The sequence below is a fragment of the Apis florea genome, unplaced genomic scaffold (assembly GCF_048593485.1).
Source record: "Apis florea isolate Af1SG1 unplaced genomic scaffold, ASM4859348v1 contig_3068_pilon, whole genome shotgun sequence".
Taxonomy (NCBI): domain Eukaryota; kingdom Metazoa; phylum Arthropoda; class Insecta; order Hymenoptera; family Apidae; genus Apis; species Apis florea.
Genome location: NW_028256700.1, coordinates 1,832,838 through 1,857,236, shown reverse-complemented (window position 1 = coordinate 1,857,236; position 24,399 = coordinate 1,832,838). Strand labels below are relative to the sequence as shown.

Genomic DNA, 24,399 nt, shown 5'->3' with positions numbered 1-24,399 from the left:
ATTTATATATAATATGTTTATTTACATTAAGTGTATTATACAATTACATGTATTTTTCATAAATGCTTAAATGTTAATGTATATAAAGTTAATATTTCATATGTATAAATTTTATATATAATATTGAATTTCATTATTATAAATAGAGAAATCTCAACATTATATGTATCTTATATTTTAAGACTTTGTATATATTTTAATTTTTCTTGTATTCTATTCTTTCAACTTTTACTTCATCACCAACAAGTTGATAGACATAAGTCACAACTGTCGAACTTTGAATATCCATAAGGACAAAAGAAGGGATAACTGATCTATAAATATAATATAAATATAGAATATAAATATATAATATAAATATAACATATAAATATAATATGTATATCAAATATTTTATATGAATAATATTTAAAATTTTCTTTATGCCATTAACATAAAATCTTACGTGTCAAGAGGATTATATGCTCCTGTTGCTGAACCAGGATTAATATAAAATTTGTTTTCATGTTCATATGCTTCAAATTTATGTGTATGACCTGATATCAAAATATCAACATCTAATTGTCTTTGAATTAAAGCTAATGATTCTGGATCACCCCAAGGTACTACTTGATGTCCATGTGACAAACCTATTCTAAACTGACCAACAGTGACAACTTTTTGTTCTGGATAATTTAAATTCTATAAATAAAAAAATTAATGTTAAAATTTAATATTAAAAAATTATCAAAATATTTAATAACATTAAATAAGATATATACCTCATCAAAATCTCCTCTAACGACATGTACATCACTGGCTAATGTTTTTAAATAATCATATGATTCTTTCGTACAAAGATTACCTGTACATAGAATATGTTGTATTCTACCAGGTACCAATAATTTCTTAAATTTACTTGGAAGACTACTACATCTGTGTGGAATGTGTAAATCTCCCAGTACTAAAACAAGCTATAAATATTAAATATTTAATAAATATAATAAAAAATTTACATATTAAATATTATAATTGAATGTTGACATATATTTTGAATTTATCAATAAAAACTAATATAATTCTAAAAAATATTTAATTAAAAAATTATTTTATCTTAAGGTTAGATTAAAAATTCAACAATTTTATACTTACAATTAAACAGTTAATTTCAATCAGTAATATTCTATTTTATTTACTTACCATGACGGATATAATAATATATATTTATGAAATTCTTATTTTTCTTAACGTTAATATTTACTTTATCGCATTTGTTAACAATAAGATTCATAAACTACTCAAACAAACTATTGGAATTGAAAGTATATTTGACAGATAAACTTTCGATTTTCGAGATTCGAGATTATGTTAATCGTCGATTATTCTTACAATGCGCTAAAATATGAACTATATATTCTTATTCTTAACATATATTTCGTTACAATTTATATAAATTTTGTGAAATGTATGTGAATTTATTTTTATTATTTATTTATTTACAATAATTATTTAAATTTTATATAAATAAACAAATTTTGATTATGATTAGTTGAGCAAATGAAATTGTTTAATGTATTGCATCTTAAATTACATATAATATTATGAATTTTTTTTGTTATTTCTTTTAAATAATCATTAAATTTAAACTTATTTGATGTTTAATTTATAAGGAATAGTTTAATGAAAAAAAATTCAACATGAAGTGTGTTATACCAGGAGCAAATGTAAAAAGTATGTTATTTCATTTAGGTTATGTTTTATTTTTTTTTTATTTAAACAATATTAAAAATAAAATACATATTCAATAGTCAAAAATAAATATATATTAGTTTTAGCAAAAGCTATACATGCATTATCAAAAATTGGAGAAGAAATGTATATAGAACCACAAGAAAATGTTTTATCATTCCGTACTGTTAATATGGCAAATTCTGCATATGCAGATTTTACATTTTTTCAATGTTATTTTTCATATTATATTTATGGCGATTTACAAGAAAATGATGCATTAAAATGTAAAATTTCAATGAGGGTAATAAGATATTATATTCTTATATAATATTATAAATTTTACATTTTACATCATAAAAAATATTTTTTTGTGTTACAGAGTGCGATGACTGTATTTAAGGCTTCAAATGTGATTGACAAACAAGTAGAAACGTGTCATATTAGATTAGAACCAAATGCATCTGAAATTTTGTTTATTTTAAAATATAAAAATAGTATTACTAAAACTCATTTATTGCCCATATTAGATTGTGAAATATTACAAGTATGTATCATAAATCTTTAATAAAATTTCTTATTATCTTATTTTAATTTATTCTATTTATATTATACTATATTTTTTAGACTATATATAATAAAGACTGTGCTTCAATTAAACTTTCATCTCAGCCACGAGTATTAGGTGATGCAGTACAAAATTTTCATCAACATTTAATTGAAATAACACTTGAAGTTTCAACACAAAAGCTTTTATTAAGAAATTATATTGATGATAGCTCGGGTAAATTTAAATATAATATTAGAAATAATTTATTTTTATTATGGAATAAAATAAAAATTTTAGGTTTATCAAATACAACACGTACACAAGTTGCACTTGGAAAGGGAGAATTTGATCAATATGATATTGGTAGTGAAACGTCAATTACCTTTTGTATGAAAGAATTTAAATCTATCTTAACTTTTGCAGAAATTGCAAATATACCAATTACTATATATTTTGAAGGAGCAGGAAGGTAAAAACTAATAATATATAATGTAAAAGGTAAAAATTAATAAAGTATTCATTAATATTTTTTAGACCCGTTATATTTGTATTAAAAAATCAATCATTTGAAGTAAATTTAGTATTGTCCACATTAAATTCTGATGCAGATAGTCAAACGGAAACAACAATCAATAAACAAGAAGAAAAGTTTATGAAAAAAAGAACAATAAACAAACGAGTTTCTAAGAAAAACAATAATAAATCTAATAGAATTAAAAATAAATCAATTAAATCTGATAACATGTTAGAAAATGTTACTCTCAGAAAACCACATTCATGTTTTATGGAGGAAAAAAAAGAACAAAATAATTCTAAAGTGCAACTTAATTTACCAGAAACAACAGCAAAAGATAATCAGAATATAAATAAAGTAAATACTTTGCCAATAGAACAAAATATTCAAGAAAAATTTCAAAAGAATTCTTCATATAGTTGTGACATAATTACAAAATTTAATAAAACATCTATAAGTGAAAAAAAGTTAGTAAACTCTGTGTTTACAATAACAAAAAGAAAATCTAGAAATGATGAAATTGATGTGCAAGACAATCCACATCATGATAATATTATTGCAGTAGAAAATGAAATACCAAATTCGCCTCCTCCACCAACCAAAAAGGCACGTTTGATTCTTCAAAAATGTTTTCAAACAACATTTGATCCAAGAACATTACCTGGATATGATATAGTTTTAGCCAAAGATTCAGATGAAGATTGTAGCGAATAAAAAGATTTATTTTTATTTTATTTGAATTTTAATCATTAGTTTTGCCCTGATTAATATAAATTTTAATTTATGTTATTATATATTTATAAATTTATCTTGCAGATAAACATATATAATGTACAAATACATGTAAATGTGTGTGTGTGTGTGTGTGTGTGTGTTATTAAATATAAAAAGTAGAAACACATGCAAAAATGAATAATAAATAAGTATGATAATTATTTTAATATTTAATGCAAATATAAAATTTTGATTTTTATAAAAAATTGTTTGTATGATATTTTTATTTATAATTTAATTATATTTTTTATTGTTTATTTTCCTTTTTTCTAAAAGGATGTATACTGTAAAAAAAAAAGCATATTTTAAAGATGTATCTTTATATTAAAGATGTATTTTTATAAGAAAGAAATGAAATTATTTTTCGTGATTGTCCACATTTATTTTATATATTTATATTTGCGCATGTGCATAGATAATATATTATATGTATTAAGTTACGAAATTTTGTCTGATATATATAAGTGCTAAAAATTTATTGAGAAATCTTTAATTATATATTTAAAAATATGAGAGTAATAATGCGAATTATTACAAAATTGAGTACTGTAACAACTATAGGTTTTAGTGGTTGGTATTTGGGAAAGTATTCGGAACAAAAACGACATTTGAATACAGAAATAAGAGACAGTGAAAATATTTTTTCGAATGTAAACATCAAAGAAATGCCTGGTTTGCCTTTATTTGGAACTGTTTCGGCAGCAGTTCCTACAGAATTTAATACAGAAATGGGTTCAAAATTATCATCAACAGCTACTAGAATATCTGAAGTAAGTTATTTATAAAATATTTAACCTCAATAAATATTGATAAATATCAAAAATTTATATTTATTCTTACGTTATTGTTTGAGACCGTATTAATATTTTTTTTTTAATTTATTTGTGATATAGATCTAAGATAAAAAAAAATATGCAATGTATATAATTTAAATTATGTATTTTTTAATTAATTTAATTTTTTATAGATTATGAAATACGGTTTTCCTGGATTAGATCATGTTAGGTCTTATGAAGATTTTGTCCTTTCTTATGATAGAAGAAATAGAGTAGCACATTGGGTTTTTGAACATTTAAATAAAGAAAAATTACAAGCTAATCAGGAAATATCACGTAGTAAGTGTGAATTCAAATCAGATCCAAGTATACATCCTTTTTTTAGGTAAATATTTATAATTCATAATTATATAATATTTTTATACTAATATTTTAATAATTTTATCGAAATCAGAGCAGAAAACAATGATTATAAAGGCAGTGGATATGATCGTGGACATTTAGCAGCAGCTGGAAATCATAAATGTGCTCAAAAACACATAGATGAAACATTTTTTCTCTCAAATATTTCACCGCAAGTAGGTGTAGGTTTTAATAGGGATTCTTGGAATAGATTAGAAAAGTATGTTAGACATTTAACTAAAATTTATAAGGATGTATATGTATGCACAGGTCCTTTATATTTGCCAAAGTAAGTTTAATAAAGCTTATTATTTGATATCATTTATTCATTAAATATTCTAAATATATTATTATTACAGAATAGAGGCTAATGGAAAAAAATATGTTCGATATGAAGTTATTGGTACAAATCATGTAGCAGTACCTACTCATTTCTATAAAATAGTTGTTGGTGAAACACACGATTCAAAATTAGAAATGGAAGCATTTGTAATGCCAAATACTCCTATAGATGATAATACGCCTTTAACAAATTTTCAGGTAAATTAACATCAATAATATTTGTATAACAATTTATAAGAATTTATAAATATTTTTTATCATATGTATATTTTGAAATAATTAATAATAATGGATGTCTATTATAACAGGTGCCACCAGAAAGTATAGAACGTGCTGCTGGACTTTTGTTTTTTGATAAAATCTCACGTGATAAATTAAATAAAATAAATGGAAAAAAAGTTTAAGAGATAATTAGAACATAAAACTAATAAACAAAATTAAAGTAAATAAGATATTTAACTTTAATAGAATTTTGTTCAAATAATTTATACATTTATAAATTGACAAATTTTATAATATCGATGAACATTCATTTATGTAAAAGACAATTTTATATAATATTTTATATATAATTATATAAGATATTTTAATAGATTTAAAATCTTGAGAAAACAATGTTAAATAAATTTTATTATAATCTTTTTTTAGATTGAATTTTATGTAAATTCAATTGTTTTTAAAAATAATGAAAATATAAATATTAAATATGAAATAAAAAAACATATGTAAATTATTTTATATATGAGTACAATAATATTATTACGACTAAATTTTATACATTCAATTCATTTTGAATTGGATCAGTTTTATTTACAATACTTTATATTTCGGTAATTTTGGAAATATTGCATAGTGAATTTGTTATTATTTTGTCTATCATTGTTTGTAATAATATTTTGTGCAATACTTTTTATAAATAGTTATAAGCAATTTATTACATGTTTAGATGTTATTTTTTTATATATGTATTATATGGATTATATAAATTTAATTTAATTATAATAAAAAATTGTATATATAAAAATTATAATTATAATTATAATTATATATATTATAAATATTTTTTATATTTTTAAATTTATTTCATGAAAAAAAAAGATAAATGCTGTATTGAAATATTTAATTTTTTTATTATTTTTGTACATTTAATTCAAATTGTAATAATTATATGCACAATATTGCATATTGACACAAAATAAGTATTCACATGAAAAGCGCATGCACACGTATTTCTTAGTACCCAAATTTTCAGTCTTGCAGAAAACATTAATGATATTCATTTTATAATACACGTTGAAAGAAAATTATTCTTTGTAACTTACAATAATATGAGCATTTTTACCTTTTCAATCCAAGAATCGGCTATCCACATAATTATGGTTTTGATTGATATTAAATTAAATAATTAGATTAGTTTAGATTGCCATAGTGGACATATCATTCATATATTTGATTTTCATTTATACGTGTTTGTAATGTAAACATGTTCAATATTCTATCATTATATCACGATATACAAGATGTTAATATATTCGTGAAATATCTTTTTTATCGATTCTATAGGCTGAAAATGTAAAATTATTAAAATAATCTATAATAATTTATAAAAATATTCAAATTTATTTATTACATTATTTAGCAATTTAAATTTCCATTAGATGAAACATTTTTATCTTCGTCACATTGCCGATTCAAGCTGTTTCTGTTTTATTTTATCATAGCATAAATTTAAATTATTTACAATTTAATAAATAAATCTTAATTGATATTCTTGTATATTATTTTTGTGTTCATTTCAATATTATTTCATTTTTATGTTTTTTAGCTTTTAGAATCGATCGTTGAAAAATGTTTCTCGAATATGTTAATTACTTTGTACATTTTGTGATTAATCATTTTATTTTTGCGATGTAATAATATGTAAAATAGATATTCATACTAATTTTGATTCTATAAGACGAAAAGAAAGTTTTATTAATATATTTAAAAAGATAGTACCAACAAATAATGTATTAACTCTCGTTTTTAAAGAACAATTATTCTTGACTATTAAAAACATTGATACAACATATATATATATTTTATGATTTTATGATATTTATATCATTTATATTTTAATAGACAAGAAAAAATTCTTCCCTATTACTTTGGTCGTGATATCAAGTAAGTACATACAAAATAATATTCATTATTAAATACTATATTATATAATATAAAATGCTAATGAATAAAATTATTATTAATTTTTTCAACGTATAATCTAACCTATGTACAAAATGAAGCAGCATGTCTTTACTTTACAAATGCATAATAACTAACATGTAGCGTGATAACTACTACTTTACGATAATATAGTTAAGTTTTATTTGCTAATAAAACGATTTACTTCTACTTCCGCGCTTTGTCCTTTTATTTTTACTTTTATTTTTAAAGCGAGGTAGAAAAAAAGAGATATTGTATAGATATTTCTTGGTTTTTGTTGAACTCTCTTTTCTCTGTAACGACAATGCGTGGAAGGGAAGAAAGCCGTGTAAAGAGATGCCAGTCATGGACAACACTGCTTTACAATATTTTTACAAAGCTCCGGTATTTTCACGATAAGTCGTAATATCATTATATTATATTAATATTTAACAATATTTGTATCATGATTGCCTGAAATCTAACGAAATAAAACAATAATAATGAATATCATTATGCTTTAGAGATCTCGATGTTTAACGTAATGTACATTTTCAATGCTTTAAATTTACTGCTTATAAATAAAAGCTTTAAGTAGGATCAATTAGGCACTAAAATGGACGGGTCTCGTTTCTCAGGAGTTCCATTCGAGTATTGCTCATAAGTTAAGGACACTTAATGAAGTTTTAAGTACACTTTGTATAGCTAATTGATTTCTTCAAATTAACTGTTTGACTAATATATAAATTTCATAATACATTCTTCATTTTTAGTGTAATTTTTAGAAATAAATTTTCTTAACGATTAATTTTTCTAAATAATTTTAATAATATATATTTTTATTTTGGTTTTGATGTTATAGTCAATTTTATAGGCAGTTTTGATACGTTTCATCTTTAGCGTCGCTTTCGGATTGATTTTAAGATTAGTTATCATGCCTTAAATTGCTCTCACATTGAACTCCTTATGTAAATTTGATAGTTGATAAAATAGCATGGACTAGAAAACGCGCGATGAAACCTCTTATATTTTCACTGACCGTTCGAAAACAGTTTTGTCGAAAGATCGATTCCTCCGATTCATTCATCTCTTTCAATATCGATCAAAACTGTGACAACGATGTATCGATAGACTAGGATTTTTCGAAACATTCATGTTGTGTTCCTTTGATGCAAAAAAAAAAAAAAAAAAAAAAAAAAAAAAAAATTTTAAATTAATCTCTCTTCTGGCGGTGGTTTCATCACATTATCCATTTCTACACGCGGATTGCTGAATTCTTGAGCACTTGGACTGTACGTTCCTCGAGTAGCTCGTTTTTTCCTAGCCATCATAAATAATGCAACTAAAGAACCTGCTGCAATAATAAACAGGCATCCGACAATAGGACCAACAATTACAGCTATATCGAGTGCTTGACTACCCAAAAAGTTTTCCGTCTGAAATGGAAAACAAACAAAATTTATTATTATATACGATTGATTATAAACGAAATTTCATTCATTCAGAATAAAATTAAAACACATGCCTCTGTACAATTTTGTCCGGTATAATGTGGCGTGCACTCACACCTATAACCACCATTATCTCCGCATTTACATGTACCTCCATTTTGACAATAATCCTGAGATAACAGAAGATAAGTTACATAAAATATGAGAAACTATATATCGAATAATAAGAAGAATTTGAGGGGGGAAAAAATGATACCGGTTTGCAAGGATCTATCATTCCACAATTATATCCACAGTAACCCGGATCACAAATACATTGATAAGTTCCTGGTAAATTTTTGCATCGTCCTTGACCACAATCTGTCATTGGAATTGCACATTCATCTATATCGAATAAACAATCGGGCCCTGTGTAGCCGGTATCATTACAATCACAAGTGAAACTGTTCACACCATCGTAGCATTTTCCATCGTTTTTACATGGTACATTTCCTTCCGCATCTGGTGCGCAATCATCGATATTAATTTCACAATACAATCCAGAATAGCCGGGTAAACAGGTGCATCGAGGTGTCTAATAATTTAAAATAACAGATATTACGATTTACAAATGTTTACGCAATTAAATTTTTACATTATAAATTATAAAAAAAAAGAGAGACAATAATTTCTTTAATGATAAAGAGTATTTGATTTTTTTTTTTTCAAATTCTATGCCAATACAATAACAAAATATGCAAGTAATCGTTGGAAAATATTTGGAAAATAAAATCAAATAAATGTAAATCGAGTTATATGTGCGAAAAAAAAAAGGAGAAAAAAAGTAAATACTAGATTTACCTGATATAAGAAATCACATTTGCCGCCATTTTGACACTTTTGTCCAATGCAATAGGGCACATCACAAATTGAACCTTCGTAACCAGTCGTACAAGTACAAGTGAAATTATCACCAGTTTGTGGATTTATGATATCTGTACAACTGCCACCATTTTTGCAAGGTTGATTTTCACATGTAATTAAACGGAAAATTTCACATCGTTCACCGGTAAATTGATCTGGGCATTCGCAACGGAAATATCCGGGAAGATTTATACACACTCCGTCATGTTGACAAGGACTAAGAGTCACACACTCGTTTATGTCGCTATCGCATCTAAAATAAAAGATTAAAAAAATTGTTTGGTAAATAAAACGAACTATAATATATATATATAATATTTATCGTAATAATATCTTTTATATACTGACAACCATCCTTGCCAACCGTTGTTACATATACACGTGTAATTAGCAATTCCATCGATACACGTTGCTCCGTTCTCGCACTTATTATTGATGCATTCGTCTATGTTAAAAGAACAATCGTCCTCTGTATATCCCGCAGGACATTCACAAATGTAACTGTTTGCTTTGTCCAGACAAAATCCATTATTTTTACAATCTGGATCGAAGCAAAGTTGGCATCCAATACTATCGCGATACGTTGAATTATTTTCTTGTAACGCTAAATATTCTAATGGCGTGAAATTAGCGTTCTGATATACTTCTTCGTACGTAAAATAATGTAAAAGCATACTACCAATTCTTACTTCGCCTAAACATCCTTTGAAAGCTTCTCCTGTAGAAAAGAAAATTTTTAACTTTCGATTATTTGTTTTCTAATTAAGATAAAAGATTATATCCGCAAAGATAATATAAATATTATAAATAAATCTAGAGAATTTGATTATCACGTTACCTGACATTATGTTATAAGGGGGGGAAGCGGTAGTCAACGTGGTACGTTCGGTAAAATCTATCGAATTTTCGTTGATACCACTTTTGTTCTCTAAGCTCTGTTTATTGGAACCGATTGTAATATAACTGTGTTTATTTGATAAAATAGAGCCTAGTCCGCCAAGAGTGACGGTTCCGGTAACTAGCAAATCGTACCACAAGGGAAAACTGAAATTTGGACTGACGTGCGGTCCGTATTCGTCGTTAGAATTTGCATATCCGCATTCCATCGAGTTGTTGTTCAATCGTAATACTATAGAGGTCCAATTGCCGTCAGGTTCCATTTTGCCAAAACTCAATATCCCTTCATTTTGTAAATCTAACCGCCATGATACCGTAATGTTGTCTTTGTACACGGAAACGGTGAAATGTTGATCGCCTATACGAGGCGCGATATGCATCAACGTGCCACCGGTATTCGATCGATACGTAATTTGAATAGTATCGATCGTTGAATCCGTCACATTTTTCTCTTCCACTTGATTATAAACGTAGGTAAAAGAAGTCGTGACCCCGTTAAAAGTAGCGTTAGCTATGCACTCGTAACCGTCGTCTAAATTTTGACATTTCGATCCGGCTGGACAGTCTTGCAATTGACAAAATTCCATTTCTTGGCAAGTTTTCCCCGTGTATCCCCGCGGGCATTGACACCAAAAGTCGTTCCACGTGATATGACAAGTTCCATTGTGATTGCACGGGTTACTCACGCATACGTTGTCGGATATCACACCTTTGAGAATTTTCTCGTAATCAAACGTCACGTTACCAAATTGTATCGGAGTGGGAATATCATTCGCCTATATGAGATATGAGATAAAACATTAGATAATTTATTATAACTTCACAATTGACATTTTTATAATATAAAAACACAAAAAAAAAACTCCTCTTTCACTTTTACCTTCAGAGGAAAGAATTCAACGACCATAGTTTCGATACCGTTCGATATTTGAACATCTTGAATGATCCCTTTAAAATTCACTTGCGGAGCTTGTGATACCTCTATTTGACGATTGTCAACTTGTCGTATGTATCTGGATGCTTGTGGCAAACCGCCCAAATACAATACGGTCACGTTCAATTGGCCGGAAGCGCTGATAGTTTTTCGAAAATATTCGGTACCGTTGATTTTCACCTGTACCAATGTCACGTTCCTAATCACCTGTATCAAGTGATTATTTCCATCGTTCAATTTCACACCGCCAACCGTGTACGCTTCCGTACCGTTGAACTGAATTCTGACAAGTAACTCGCCTCCTTCCAGTTGAGCAGCTATATACGTTTTCTCTTGAGGCTTGAGATCCGTCTGCGGATTCGGATTCTCGGTACCCAGATAAAATATATCGCCCCTGTCTTGTCTCGTACGAATGAACATTGAGATGTCGACGATCGATCTCACCGCTCGTCTGGCCATATCCGAAACTTTAACGGTCACGTATCCGTTAGTGATATTTTCGTATCCGAACGTGGCTGCCGTCATGTTGTACTGACACGTGTGTCCGAGGTACGGCCTCTCGCATTTGCACGAGAAATCGCGCCATCTATCGGTACAGTCACCACCGTTTTTACAACGATTCGGTGAACATTGAGCTTCTCGTGGACATCCCGGCTCAATGTCCTCCATGTACACCGTTTTCAACAATGTGCCGGAATATACCTGGATGGTGATGGATCGAAAACGTTATATCGATTGAAAAATTTATTACTTTAGTTTGTTTCGATTCGATTCGAACACGTACCCACTCTCCGTTGATAACGACATCTTCGGTGCAACCGACGAAGAAAGACGGGCCATGAGTCAATCGTCGAAGATAATTGGTGGTACCGCCAACGTAAGTCATTGGAAAAGAGGTGTGATTCGAATTGGAACCTTCGTTCAAACTGATCGGATAGATGGTTTGCTCTTCGTTCGCCGAGAGCACTAGATGCGTTGCATTGATAGCGACAAATACTTTTTGCCAAGTAGAGTCGTTTAAACCGCTGCCGATAAACACTCCTTCCCATTTGTTCAAGAGGCTCGAGTGCAAATTCAACTTGCCATTCACGAGTTCGAGGATGTAAAACGTCGAGCCTTTCCCAATGGCTAGCAATCCATTTGGCAATGTTGTTCGAAAACGAAATTGTATATCGTATCCTTCGTCTCGAGTGGTGTTTACTAAAACGTACGAGCTGCCGTTCAAAGACATTGTCGTTACCTACGAAGAAAAAGAGAAAAAAAAAAAAAAAAAAAAAGAAAAGAAAATATATATATATATATAAATGAAAGTTGGGAAAAATATTGATTTTTTTTTTTTAAATCTACGCACCTTCTTCTGTATCGCAAGATTTTTTTGTGCAAGATATACAACAAGTGTAATTTCAATTAAACAAGCGAAATGAATTCAAACGGTATCGTTGATAATTTCGAAATATAATATTTTTTCGGAAGAAGAAAAAAAAAAGAGAGAAAGAAAACGGAAGATAGATAATCGAAGATAGAAAAGGAAAACTCACGTAATCGCAAATTTCCCCGTGATATCCGTTGGGACAAGTGCAATTGAATTTATGTATCGTTTCGTCGACAAGATACGGCCAACAAGTACCACCGTTTTGACAAGCATTTCCCTGGCAACCGATCAACTCCACCGAACAATTTTTACCGCCGTATTCCGGCTCGCATGTACAAGTATAATCGGCCCTTCCATCGGTGCACACTCCATGCTCGCAGGGCGAATATCTCTTGCATTCGTCGATGTCGTGCTGGCAATGATCGCCCTCGTATCCCTCGTCGCATTCGCAGGTGTAACCACCGATACGATCCACGCAGGTCCCAGCTTGGCACGGATTGCTATCGCATTCGTTGATATTTACCTCGCAATTTTTCCCCATAACGCCTTGCACGCAAAGACATTCGTACCTGAAATATCGAAATTTACATTCCTTCCCGCAAATTTACATTTCTTCCCTCTTCTCAATGCTTACCCGCTCGCATTCGCGTAACTGAATTCTTGATTAAATATCGAAGGTAAGGTTAACGCGTCGCTCTTGTACAATTCTATCTTGGATCTCTCCAAACAAGTGCCGTTGTACTGACAAGGCGAGCTCTCGCACTCGTTTATATCGACCTCGCAATTTTTCCCCGTATAACCGGCGTAGCACTGGCACTTGTAATTCTTGATGTCGTCTATGCAGTGAGCGCCGTTCACGCACGGCCCGGATCGGCAATCGTCGATATTTTTCTCGCAGTGGGCACCCTCGAAACCGGTGTTGCTGCAGTCGCAGGTATAATTGTTTATACCGTCGATGCACTGGCCGTGGTTCAAACACGGCAACGGCTCGCAATCGTCGATGTTTATCTCGCAGTTGAATCCACGGAAACCGGGCGAGCAGACACAAGTGTAGCTGGCTATTTCGTCGACGCAGGTGGCGCTGTTCAGGCAAGGATTGCTCTCGCACTCGTTCACGTCCGTGTCGCAAGTTTTGCCGGAGTAACCAGGCGGGCACTGGCACTCGAACGTGTTGATACCGTCGATGCAGGTGGCGTTATTTTTGCACGGGCCGCACAGGCACTCGTCGATGTCGATATCGCAGTGATCCCCGGAAAATCCTGGCCTGCAGAAACAATTGTAGCTGCCGTCCGTGTTCACGCAAATACCGTTGTTGCACAACGAGCTGCCCTCTACGTTGCACTCGTTCACGTCCTCGTCGCAAAATTTTCCTGAGAAAATAAATAAGAATGCGATCGTATACGTTTTCCCGCGCTGAATTTCTTAGCTAACTTGAAACGATTTCACGAATGAACGGATATAAAAGTTTTATATCTTAATACTTTACGTATCTTTACGTATAAAGAAAATTTGTTGAATATTAAAGTTTATATTGTTTGTGCGGTATTTGAATAATAATGTAATTACCAAAACGCATTCTTTCTTTGTCTATTATTCTTATTTTTCATTTTGTTTCTATTTTCCTTCTCTCTATCAATTTCTTAAAATATAGAATAGAAATGAACTAGTGCCCCGATAACGTATTCTCATATTCACTGTCTGTATTATTCTTATTTTTCCTACCACATTTCTATTTTCCTTCTCTCTATCTTAACGAATACTAAAATGAACTAATATCCCAATAACGTGTTTTCACATTCACCATTCTTATTTTTCACTTTCTTATGCTCTATTTTCCTTCTCTCTACCGTCAAGGAATAGAAATAATTTCGTTATTTAACAACGAAGACTCGAACTCGTCTCCGCTCGAGGCAATTTCATTCCGCGCTTACAAAAACTTTGAAAACAATATTCCTAACGCCACGAAAGCATTAGTTCGATCCGCTAGAATTCTATTCGCGTTCGAAATTGAGTCATCGTGGTTCGAGTACCTTGGAAGCCATCCTTGCACTTGCACTCGAATCCCTGCTCTCCGAGATCGACGCAGGTGCCGCTGTTGCAGGAGACCGCGGCGCAGTGGTCGACGATGAGGGTGCAATTTGGATCTCTGTAACCCTCGCGGCACTTGCACTCGTAACCGGCTACGCCGTCGACGCATACCTGGCCATCGGGGCATATCACGTCCACGCAATCGTCCACGTTAACGTCGCAAGTTTTCCCCTCGAATCCGCGGGGACACTCGCAGACGAACTCCCTTCGGGACCTCGGCATCAGCGTGCAGCTCCCGTTGTTGTGGCAAGGATTCGCCGCGCACGCGTTGTACTCCCGCTCGCAATTCTCGTCCATGAAGTCTTTGGTGCAGTTGCATACGTAGCCGTTGATCCGGTCGATGCAAGTGCCGCCATTCTGGCAGGGCTGCGACAAACACTCGTCCACGTTGATCTGGCAATTTTTACCTGGCGATCGTAAATGACAAATAAGAAAGAGGCCTACCTGAAAACCGCTTAAAAACGATTGTTAATTATTCACGCGAGAGGAAAAGAGTGGTCGCGAATGGAATTTACCGGTGTATCCTGGAAGGCATTGACAATAATAGCTATTTTGTTGATCGATGCAGACACCGCCGTTACGGCAAGGATCGCTGGAGCACTCGTCCACGTCGATGGAACACTCGGCTCCCGTCCATCCTGGCTCGCAGGTGCAATAATAACCGCCAGGCTGCAGCGAGACGCGACAACAAACGAAGCAACAAGCCGCATACGTATATCACACGCACAAGTCGATTAAATCATGCAAAGCGATTAGCCAAATCTTGTCTCACTCACGTAATCGTGACAAGCGGAAGCTTGCTTGCAAGGCAGGTCGCGGCAGGTGATCGGTTCCTTGCACTGGGGCCCCGTCCAAAACCTCGGGCACTGACACATAATACCGAAACGCGTCTCGAGACAACTGCCTCCGTTGTAACAAGCCGAGCACCAATCCGAGGCGGACGACAGGCACGTGGCTCCTGATTCGTTATATACACGCACACGTAATATAAACACGGAATTTGGAGGGGGGAAGAAGGTTAGTTAGTTACGCGGAAAGAGAGAGCAACACGGCGCGGTCAAATGACCGTTTTTGATATTTCGTTTAGAATTTCTTGCATGGAAAGTATTACTGTATCGCCGTATAATGTAGATACAAACCATTTTTCAATATTCACGATTTTCTCTATCGTTTACTTTACGAATCCAAAGTCTCTTTCTATATTATTAACCCTTTGCACTCTTTTGCTCGGGCGAACCAACAACTGCAGACGCGTTTCCCGCACTCGTTCGATGAATTTCTTACCTAACTTATGATATGATTTCATCACAAATTTGTTGTGTGATATTTTAGCAATAAAGTAAAAGCATATCCTCGGTTTGTCAGAGGAGATATATCGCGATAAAATATCGTTACAATCCGAATAACGTGATCTCGTTTATCGTCTATTATTCTTATTTTCTATCTTCTCTTTATTATCAGTTCTTAACTGAATAGAAATCATTTCGTTATTCCAAGTCATCAAACTCATCTCCGCTCGAACCAATTTCATTACAGTACGCTTACAAAAACTTCGGAAACTTTGAAAATAATATATCTATCGCCATCACTTCGGATAAAAATCCAACTATTCAATGATACATAGTTGTTCCATAAGATTACGCTGAAAGAGCGTATTAGGAATCTGCTCGTGAAGCGATACTTTGAAAAAGAATGAAACATAAATAAATATCGTCGTTATTGGAAAAGGTTAATCCCTTGCACTCCGGGCCTCTTTAGCTACCTTAAAATGATTTCACGCACGGATTAACACGTAAAACTTTTATGTTTCAATATTTTATCTATCTTTATAACATATAAAGAAAGATAATTTATATTGAATATTAAATTGTTGGATATTAAAAAAAATCTATATTGTGATATTTTAGCGATAAAGTAATTGCCTAAACAGGAAATATCGCGATAAAATATCGTTACAAAGTTTACAATCCCAATAACGCGCTCTCGTTTATCGTCTATTATTCTTATTTTTCATCTTCTTATGCTACATCTCTATTTTTACCACTATTTCCCTTCTCCTTATTATCATTTCTTATAATGTATAGAAATAATTTCGTTATTCAATAACGAGGGATCAAACTCATCTCCGCTTGAATTAATTTCATTAAGCGTATTCGAAACACGCTTGCAAAACTCGGAAACATTGAAAATAATATTTCTATCGCGACGAAGTGATCAAGATCACGTGTTATTTCAGATAGAAAACTTAACCATTCGATGGTATGTTATTCTACGCTTAATAAGATTATACTTAAAGGAACCTACTCAATGAAGCGATATTTAAAAAAAAAATTGGAACAAATAGATAAATATTGCCGCATCGATCCGAGTGGTGGCGGAGAGTCAGCGTTCGAGCGCAAAGGGTTAATAATAATAAGATACAAACGTTCGTTCGCTCGTGGTGGGAAACGTGGATAGCGTCAACGAGCATCCTCTCACCTTTCCATTCCGGCGGGCAGGTACAATTGAACCCGTCCTTGTTGCTGGTGCAAGTGCCCCCGTTGCCGCACGGGTTGTTCGCGCAATAATTGACGGTGCAATTGGGGGGGTTGCCCATGTAGCCGGGATTGCACACGCACTGGGGCCCGTGCGCGTCCTCCACGCAGATGCTGTTCGAGGGGCAGGCGGCGTTCTCGCACAAACTCCTCAGCTCGCAGTGGCGGCCCGCGTACCCGGCCGGGCAGTTGCAGTGGTACGAGCCCACGTCGTCCACGCAGTCAGCCCCGTGCTTGCAAGGGTTGGACAGGCACTCGTTCAAGTTCAGCTCGCAGTTCTGCCCCTCGAAACCGTTCGGGCAGTGGCATATGTAGCCGCCGTAGTTGTCGTAGCACACGCCGTTGTTCAGGCAAGGGTTGGCCAGGCACTCGTCGATGTCCACCTCGCAGCTCGACCCCTCGTACCTGCCGTTTCGTCCTCGTTGAGAAATCCTCGTTTGGGAGGTGGGGAGGAAAGGGGACTCACCCAGTTCGCTCGCATATGCACGTGTAATTGTTGACACCGTCGATGCAGACCCCGCCGTGCCTGCAAGGGTTCGGCGAGCACTCGTTTATGTTCGCCTCGCAATTCTTCCCGCTCCATCCAGGCTGGCAGTCGCACTTGTACTCGGCCTCGGTCACCGCCAAGCACACGCCCTCGTTCCTGCACGGGCTCTGCTCGCAAACCCGCACGCCCAGCTGCGACTCGCAGTGAAGCCCGGTGAAGCCGGGCTTGCACGCGCAGCTGAAGTCCCCTTTCGCGTCCTCGCTGCACGTGCCACCGTTGCGGCATGGCCCACTCGAGCACGGCGGACCTGTCGAATTCGTCGCGCCATTTTATTATTAGCCGATTTCTTATTGGAAATGAAGAAGCGTGCGACACACAGTGAAGCCCAAACACCTGTTGCTGGATAAGAGACATGCTGCGTAAGAGAGAGAGAGAGAGAAATTTGTTTGGAGATATTACGATTAGGAGGAGTAGAATTTAAAGGATGTGATATTGCTGCAAGCGAAAGGAAAGCGTTCGTGCAAGGTTAATATCTGAAGTCTAAAAAGAGAATACATGGCGATCGATATTTTTCGAAATTTTCAACCCTTTGCGCTCTCCGCCACCACTTGAAGAAGGAAATTCGAATGTTCGATTCTTTTTAAAATAGATTTCCTCTTCTTCAATCTTATAAAGCGTAGAACAATATAAATGGTTAGATTTCTATCTGAAATTTCTATTCTATTTTGAATGTGAAACATAGGAAGAAGATATATGAATTTTTTTCCTTTCCCTTCTCCCCTCCCAAAGACGAAACCACCTCGAGAACGAGACGAGTGGTATCCTCGTATAAAGACGTATCTAAATATTTATTGTTTTCCCCTTTTGTAATATATTTACTTTCGCGAAACAAAATCTTGTCTTCGAGCACTTCTCGCTCGAAACGTGAAATAATTTAATAATTCAAAGAACTGCTTAACAACGAACTTTTTCTTTTCTTTCTCCAGGATTAATCGCCACTTGGATTGGAGATGCAGCAATTCGAACGGCAATATTCATCTACGTTTGATTCTTTTTAAAATATCGCTAATAACGAGTGTAGATTCCTCTTCAATCTTAAGAGAGCGTGGTTGGATTTTTCTCTGAAATGACGGCGATGCAAATATTATTTTCAAATATGTTTCCGAGTTTTGCAACAAGCGTATTTTCATGAATACTGTAATGAAATTAATTCAAGTTTGATTCTTCGTTAGTTATTGACTAATTAACTGAATGATTTCGTTGAGAGAGATTGAAACAGAGAGAGAGAAAACAGCGGGCGAAAATTAGTTCAAGATGAATCTTTTCGTCGTCGAATAACGACGAAATCATTTCTATTCCGTCAAGAAACGGAGAGAAGGAAAACAGCGATTGAAACAGAGATGTTAGTAGATCGGTACAAGAAGATGAAAAATAAGAATAATATACGACGATGAACGACGATTGGAATCGGTTATTGGAATCGAGCAACAATATTCGACGATTCTCTCTTTACACGTGAAGATAGATAGATAAAATATTTTAAAAGTTTTTAATTCATCTCATTCAAATCATCTCGAGAAATTCTTCGTCTAAGCTAAAGAGTGCAAAGGGTTTAAATAAGAATGAAGATAAGAACAAGGAGGAATCGTATAATTTGCCATGGATCTGTCTTTCGCTCGGGTGCCAAAATCTCCCTCCTCTCCCCCGTACGTGATGATATTCGACGTCAATCGGTCTACCGTTGTCAATTTGACAGTTGTTGCCTGAATATCGGGCGTAACAGTGACACTCGTAACGATCCTGGCGTGACACGCATTTACCATGCATCATGCACGGCTCGAGATAGCAGAAATCCATGGTGGTGATCACGCTCGATCCTACACCAGCCGAGTTAAGTCCGCTGCTCGTACCACCTGAAAGTTTCGTAGGAGAGAGTTTCTGGCATGCAATTTGCTGTGTACAAGTGATACACACGAGCACACTCGTCTGTGTAAAATCTGAAAATTCACGCAGGGAATAGATAGAATTTGTGATCTTCACTCTCATGTGCGATAGATACTGTTTTTTCTTTCTTTCTTTCTCTATTCCGTTCTACGAAAAAAAAAAATAAATAAATAAAGGAAAATATATCAACTACTACGATGTATGACTTATATCTATCTAGATTCTATAGATTTTCTACTATCTTTCTTCGCGGATTTTCGATTCGTACGTTGAATGAGAAAGATATCCTTACATCCTTTATTTTCCGCAGGGCAGGGGCCAAAAACTGCCCCGTTATTCATCGTGTCGTTGAAAAGAATCCCAGGGCCCTGCAGGATGCACCCTTTGAATCCTTCACCCACGATGAGAGACCCGTTCATGTCGTAATCGGGCAACGTAAGAATCGCAGCGTTGTACGTTGCGTTGGCGATCACCTGAGCGTGGAATCAAATTTACGAGAATTGGTGGAAAAATTTGGAGTTGAGAATTATAGGAGAAAGAAGAAGGAAGAAAAAGGAATGGAGAGAAAATGTTTGGAAAGACAGATTACCTGAGTGTGTCCAGCCGCGTTTAAGGTGAGATTCCCGAGTCTGAAAAATAGATTGACATTGTGCCAAGCGTTGTTCAACAGCCTGGCGTTCAGCCTCGCTTTGTATCTCTGCTGGTCGACCATGGCGGCGAACAGAAGCCCGTCCGGGGTCACCTCGAGGCTGATCGAGTCCTCGTTGTACTTTTGCACGAACAGTCGGCCACCCTCGCAAGTTCGAAAACTCATACCGCTGTGCCTGTGCACGGACACGAACGAGCTCAATTTCAGGAATGCCGACCCGTTGAAGTAAGCCTCTCTGGGACGCTCATCGTGATTCTTGTGTCTGATATCTTGCGGCGCTTCGTCGGTCACTACTAATAAACTTGTAAGTACTGAAAAATACGAATATTCAAATATTAATTCCACGCAGAATTTCGATTGCACAAATTATATTTATTTATATTCATAAATTGGGAAAATAATATAACTTTAGATGGAATGATGATTTTTCTAATCGATCGTTTCGACAATTATATGAGAGCGCTGCAATCAATAAATTTGTAAGTATTGAAATTCAAATATTAATTTCACGTAGAATTTCGATTGCACAAATTACATTTATTTATATTCATAAATTGGGAAAATAATATAACTTTTGATGGAATGATGATTTTTGATGATTTTTCTAATCGATCGTTTCGACAATTATATGAGAGCGCTGCAATCAATAAATTTGTAAGTATTGAAATTCAAATATTAATTTCACGTAGAATTTTGATTGCACAAATTATATTTATTTATATTCATAAATTGTGAGAATAATTTTGAAGTATGAAGAAAGGGTCAAATTTTCGAATAATTTTTCTAATCGTTTCGACAATTATATGAGAGCGCTGCAATCAATAAATTTGTATTGAAATACGAATATTCAAATATTAATTCCACGCAGAATTTCGATTGCACAAATTATATTTATTTATATTCATAAATTGCGAGAGTAATTTTGATGAAGTGTGAAGAAAGGGTCAAATTTTCGAATAATTTTTCTAATCGTTTCGACAATTACATGAGAGCGCTGCAATCAATAAATTTGTAAGTATTGAAATTCAAATATTAATTTCACGTAGAATTTTGATTGCACAAATTATATTTATTTATATTCATAAATTGTGAGAATAATATAAATTTTGATGGAATGATGATTTTTGATGATTTTTCTAATCGATCGTTTCGACAATTATATGAGAGCGCTGCAATCAATAAATTTGTATTGAAATACGAATATTTAAAAATTAATTCCACGCAGAATTTCGATTGCACAAATTACATTTATTTATATTCATAAATTGGGAAAATAATATAACTTTTGATGGAATGATGATTTTTGATGATTTTTCTAATCGATAATTATAGGTATCGATAGAAGAATGTGGTAGATCAATAAGTACTGAAAAAACGAATACGAATGTTCAAAAATTACTCGATTACGTAACAATTTATATTTATTTATGTCGATAAATTGCAGAATGATATAACTTTTAACATCCAGATTGTAGCATTTCAGTAACACGACAAATTACGTTTATTTATATCGATAAATTGCGAGAATAATAATTCCAACTTTTGATGAAATGGAGGAGGAGGAGGAGTGTATGAATTCTCGAATAATTTTTTGATAATTTGACTACAATCAATTTGTAAGTATTGAAAAACGAATATTCAAAAATTAATATTCGATCACATAACAAATTATATTTATTTATATCGATAATACATGCGAGGATATAATATAACTTTCGACTTTTGATGGAATGACGATTTCTGATGATTTTTCTTCGACAATTATCGATGGAAAAAAGTGGGAGAGCGCTCGTAATCGACGGTATGCGACGGTGTTCTAATTTCTGTTATCATTATTAGTTCGAAACCTGAATAACGACGATATTGGATTCCAATCGAAATACATCGAAAGATTCGATTTCTTTGCACGACGAAAATTCGTTTAGTTGTATTTGTATTTTTCTTTCACTTTGGTAATTCACAAGTGAAACGATATTATCATGACTCTCCCATATTTACATTCTTATATCGCGTTATATCTCGGATTCTATCTAATTCTATTTTAAAAATAGAATAACTTTTTCCTAACTTTTGAACAAGGTTCATGAACTGCACTCGAAGAAGGCAATCGGTGATAACCGATAAATAATGCATGAGATGCACAATTTTAAGGTGAGGTTAGAAGGGGAGATTATTTTATGGTGAAAAACGATACGATTTAACAAGTTTTGTTTTACGACGATAAATCTATTATATGAATCTATTATATTTTCGAAAAGAATGAACATTTAATTGGAAAAAGAAACCGTGTATCGATACAAGAAGGAAAGACGGTTGGAGGGAAGCAATAATTCTTTTTACACTAGTTATCATCGTTAATCACCGAAACGTCATTAACAAGAGGAATTGACTAAATAATTAACAATGGGGCAGGAATTAAGTTGAAACCAGTTTTAATGGCGTTTCTTAAGAAGGCGCTGAATAGAAAAACGTGCGCGCCATCTCCGTTTTCCATTTCAAGAAAAAACCTTGAGCGTTTCTGCCATTTCCTTCCAATTTATTCATTTTCTTTACGTATCGAGCCAAACAACGAACGGATTTGTCAAATGCTGGCGTTAATATCTTAATACAACGTTGATTTGAAACAGATTTGAACAGATATCTAAGCGCGAAATCTCAATACTTTGCGCGATATTCTTTGACAAAGCGGCTAGGAGCAGTTCAGTTTATCATATATGACGTCGCATCGTTGTAAAGATAAACTCGAGGATAGAGTTTTTTTTGCACGAGAAGAAGATATTAAATCGTAACGAAATCATTGGAATCCGATGGAAGGAAGCGCGGCAACAAGGTATATCTTTTTAATTAAGATTCGTATCGCGCTGCCTCGTAGAGTTTTTCCACGATCCTCTCGCATGAGCGCACGCGACACGTTCGGGAACGAACGCGCGGCAGGAACTCGTGAGTATTTGCGCGATTCGCATATAAAACAACGCGAAAACGCGATTGTATTTTCGCGGGCACAGTCGAATCCATTCGAAAATAAAAATAATTCTGTTCACATTGATTATTTGCTGATTAGTTGAAAAGAAAAGTTTTCTTTTATTTAAAATAACAACGCCAAACGCGATTGTATTTTCGCGGGGAAAAGTCGAATCAATCCGAAAAGAGAAAAGAAAAATATTTGTATTCACGTTGATTATTTGCAATCTCGAAAAAAGAAAAATAATTGTATTCACGTTGGTTATTTGCAATCTCGAAAAGAAAAGTTTTCTTACATTTAAAATATGAAACAACACGTCAATGAGAAAACGATTGTATTTTCGCGGGTACAGTCGAATCCATTCGAAAAAAGAAAAATAATTGTATTCACGTTGATTATTTACAATCTCGAAAAAAGAAAAATAATTGTATTCACGTTGATTATTTGCAATCTCGAAAAAAGAAAAATAATTGTATTCGCGTTGATTATTTGCAATCTCGAAAAGAAAAGTTTTCTTACATTTAAAATATGAAACAACACGTCAATGAGAAAACGATTGTATTTTCGCAGGGAAAAGTCGAATCAATCCGAAAAAAGAAAAATAATTGTATTCACGTTGATTATTTGCAATCTCGAAAAGAAAAGTTTTCTTACATTTAAAATATAAAACAAAACGCCAATATGAAAACGCCATTGTATTTTCGCGGGTACAATCGAATTTATTTGAAGAAAAAAAAAAAAAGAAAAATAATTCTATTCACGTTAATTATTTGCTGATTAGTTGGAATCTCGAAAAGAAAAGTTTTCTTACATTTAAAATATGAAACAACACGTCAATGTGAAAACGATTGTATTTTCGCAGGGAAAAGTCGAATCAATCCGAAAAAAGAAAAATAATTGTATTCACGTTGATTATTTGCAATCTCGAAAAG

General features: G+C 33.2%; 4 protein-coding genes across 5 annotated transcripts in view; 2 read left to right on the top strand and 2 right to left on the bottom strand.

The window, feature by feature from the left end:
• Position 1: 1 nt before the first annotated feature.
• Positions 2 to 1,683, bottom strand: Vps29 (vacuolar protein sorting 29). Its single transcript, XM_003690900.4, has 4 exons — positions 1,180 to 1,683; positions 762 to 953; positions 446 to 681; positions 2 to 314 (listed from the first exon to the last, which is right to left on the bottom strand). The coding sequence occupies exons 1-4, from the start codon at positions 1,180 to 1,182 to the stop codon at positions 197 to 199; spliced, it is 549 nt and encodes a 182-aa protein (XP_003690948.1). The 5' UTR covers positions 1,183 to 1,683; the 3' UTR covers positions 2 to 196.
• Positions 1,198 to 3,505, top strand: Rad9 (cell cycle checkpoint control protein Rad9). The gene is made up of 6 exons (XM_003690982.4): positions 1,198 to 1,710; positions 1,809 to 2,011; positions 2,090 to 2,254; positions 2,335 to 2,491; positions 2,555 to 2,726; positions 2,792 to 3,505. Exons 1-6 carry the CDS (start codon positions 1,677 to 1,679, stop codon positions 3,483 to 3,485), a joined length of 1,425 nt encoding a protein of 474 aa, XP_003691030.2. The 5' UTR covers positions 1,198 to 1,676; the 3' UTR covers positions 3,486 to 3,505.
• Positions 3,506 to 3,871: 366 nt separating this feature from the next.
• Positions 3,872 to 6,125, top strand: EndoG (endonuclease G, mitochondrial). The gene is made up of 5 exons (XM_003690898.4): positions 3,872 to 4,315; positions 4,513 to 4,706; positions 4,776 to 5,012; positions 5,083 to 5,263; positions 5,374 to 6,125. The coding sequence occupies exons 1-5, from the start codon at positions 4,055 to 4,057 to the stop codon at positions 5,467 to 5,469; spliced, it is 969 nt and encodes a 322-aa protein (XP_003690946.2). The 5' UTR covers positions 3,872 to 4,054; the 3' UTR covers positions 5,470 to 6,125.
• A 50-nt stretch (positions 6,126 to 6,175) lies between these two features.
• crb (cell polarity complex component crumbs) overlaps positions 6,176 to 24,399 on the bottom strand; it is a 30,370-nt gene continuing 12,146 nt past the window's right edge. The window contains exons 2-19 of one of the 2 annotated variants that reach the window (XM_086908219.1): positions 20,446 to 20,816; positions 20,149 to 20,329; positions 19,652 to 19,825; positions 17,892 to 18,219; positions 17,370 to 17,830; positions 15,668 to 15,849; positions 15,407 to 15,560; positions 14,834 to 15,298; positions 13,438 to 14,173; positions 12,970 to 13,372; positions 12,216 to 12,671; positions 11,378 to 12,133; positions 10,439 to 11,273; positions 9,949 to 10,318; positions 9,538 to 9,853; positions 8,954 to 9,271; positions 8,772 to 8,867; positions 6,176 to 8,682 (exon numbers count right to left, since the gene is read on the bottom strand). In XM_086908219.1, the coding sequence (XP_086764345.1) occupies positions 8,455 to 8,682; positions 8,772 to 8,867; positions 8,954 to 9,271; positions 9,538 to 9,853; positions 9,949 to 10,318; positions 10,439 to 11,273; positions 11,378 to 12,133; positions 12,216 to 12,671; positions 12,970 to 13,372; positions 13,438 to 14,173; positions 14,834 to 15,298; positions 15,407 to 15,560; positions 15,668 to 15,849; positions 17,370 to 17,830; positions 17,892 to 18,219; positions 19,652 to 19,825; positions 20,149 to 20,329; positions 20,446 to 20,816 (6,830 nt within the window). In that variant the 3' untranslated portion in view covers positions 6,176 to 8,454. The remainder of the gene's footprint in view (positions 8,683 to 8,771; positions 8,868 to 8,953; positions 9,272 to 9,537; positions 9,854 to 9,948; positions 10,319 to 10,438; positions 11,274 to 11,377; positions 12,134 to 12,215; positions 12,672 to 12,969; positions 13,373 to 13,437; positions 14,174 to 14,833; positions 15,299 to 15,406; positions 15,561 to 15,667; positions 15,850 to 17,369; positions 17,831 to 17,891; positions 18,220 to 19,651; positions 19,826 to 20,148; positions 20,330 to 20,445; positions 20,817 to 24,399) is intronic. The other variant, XM_086908220.1, reaches the window with a different exon arrangement.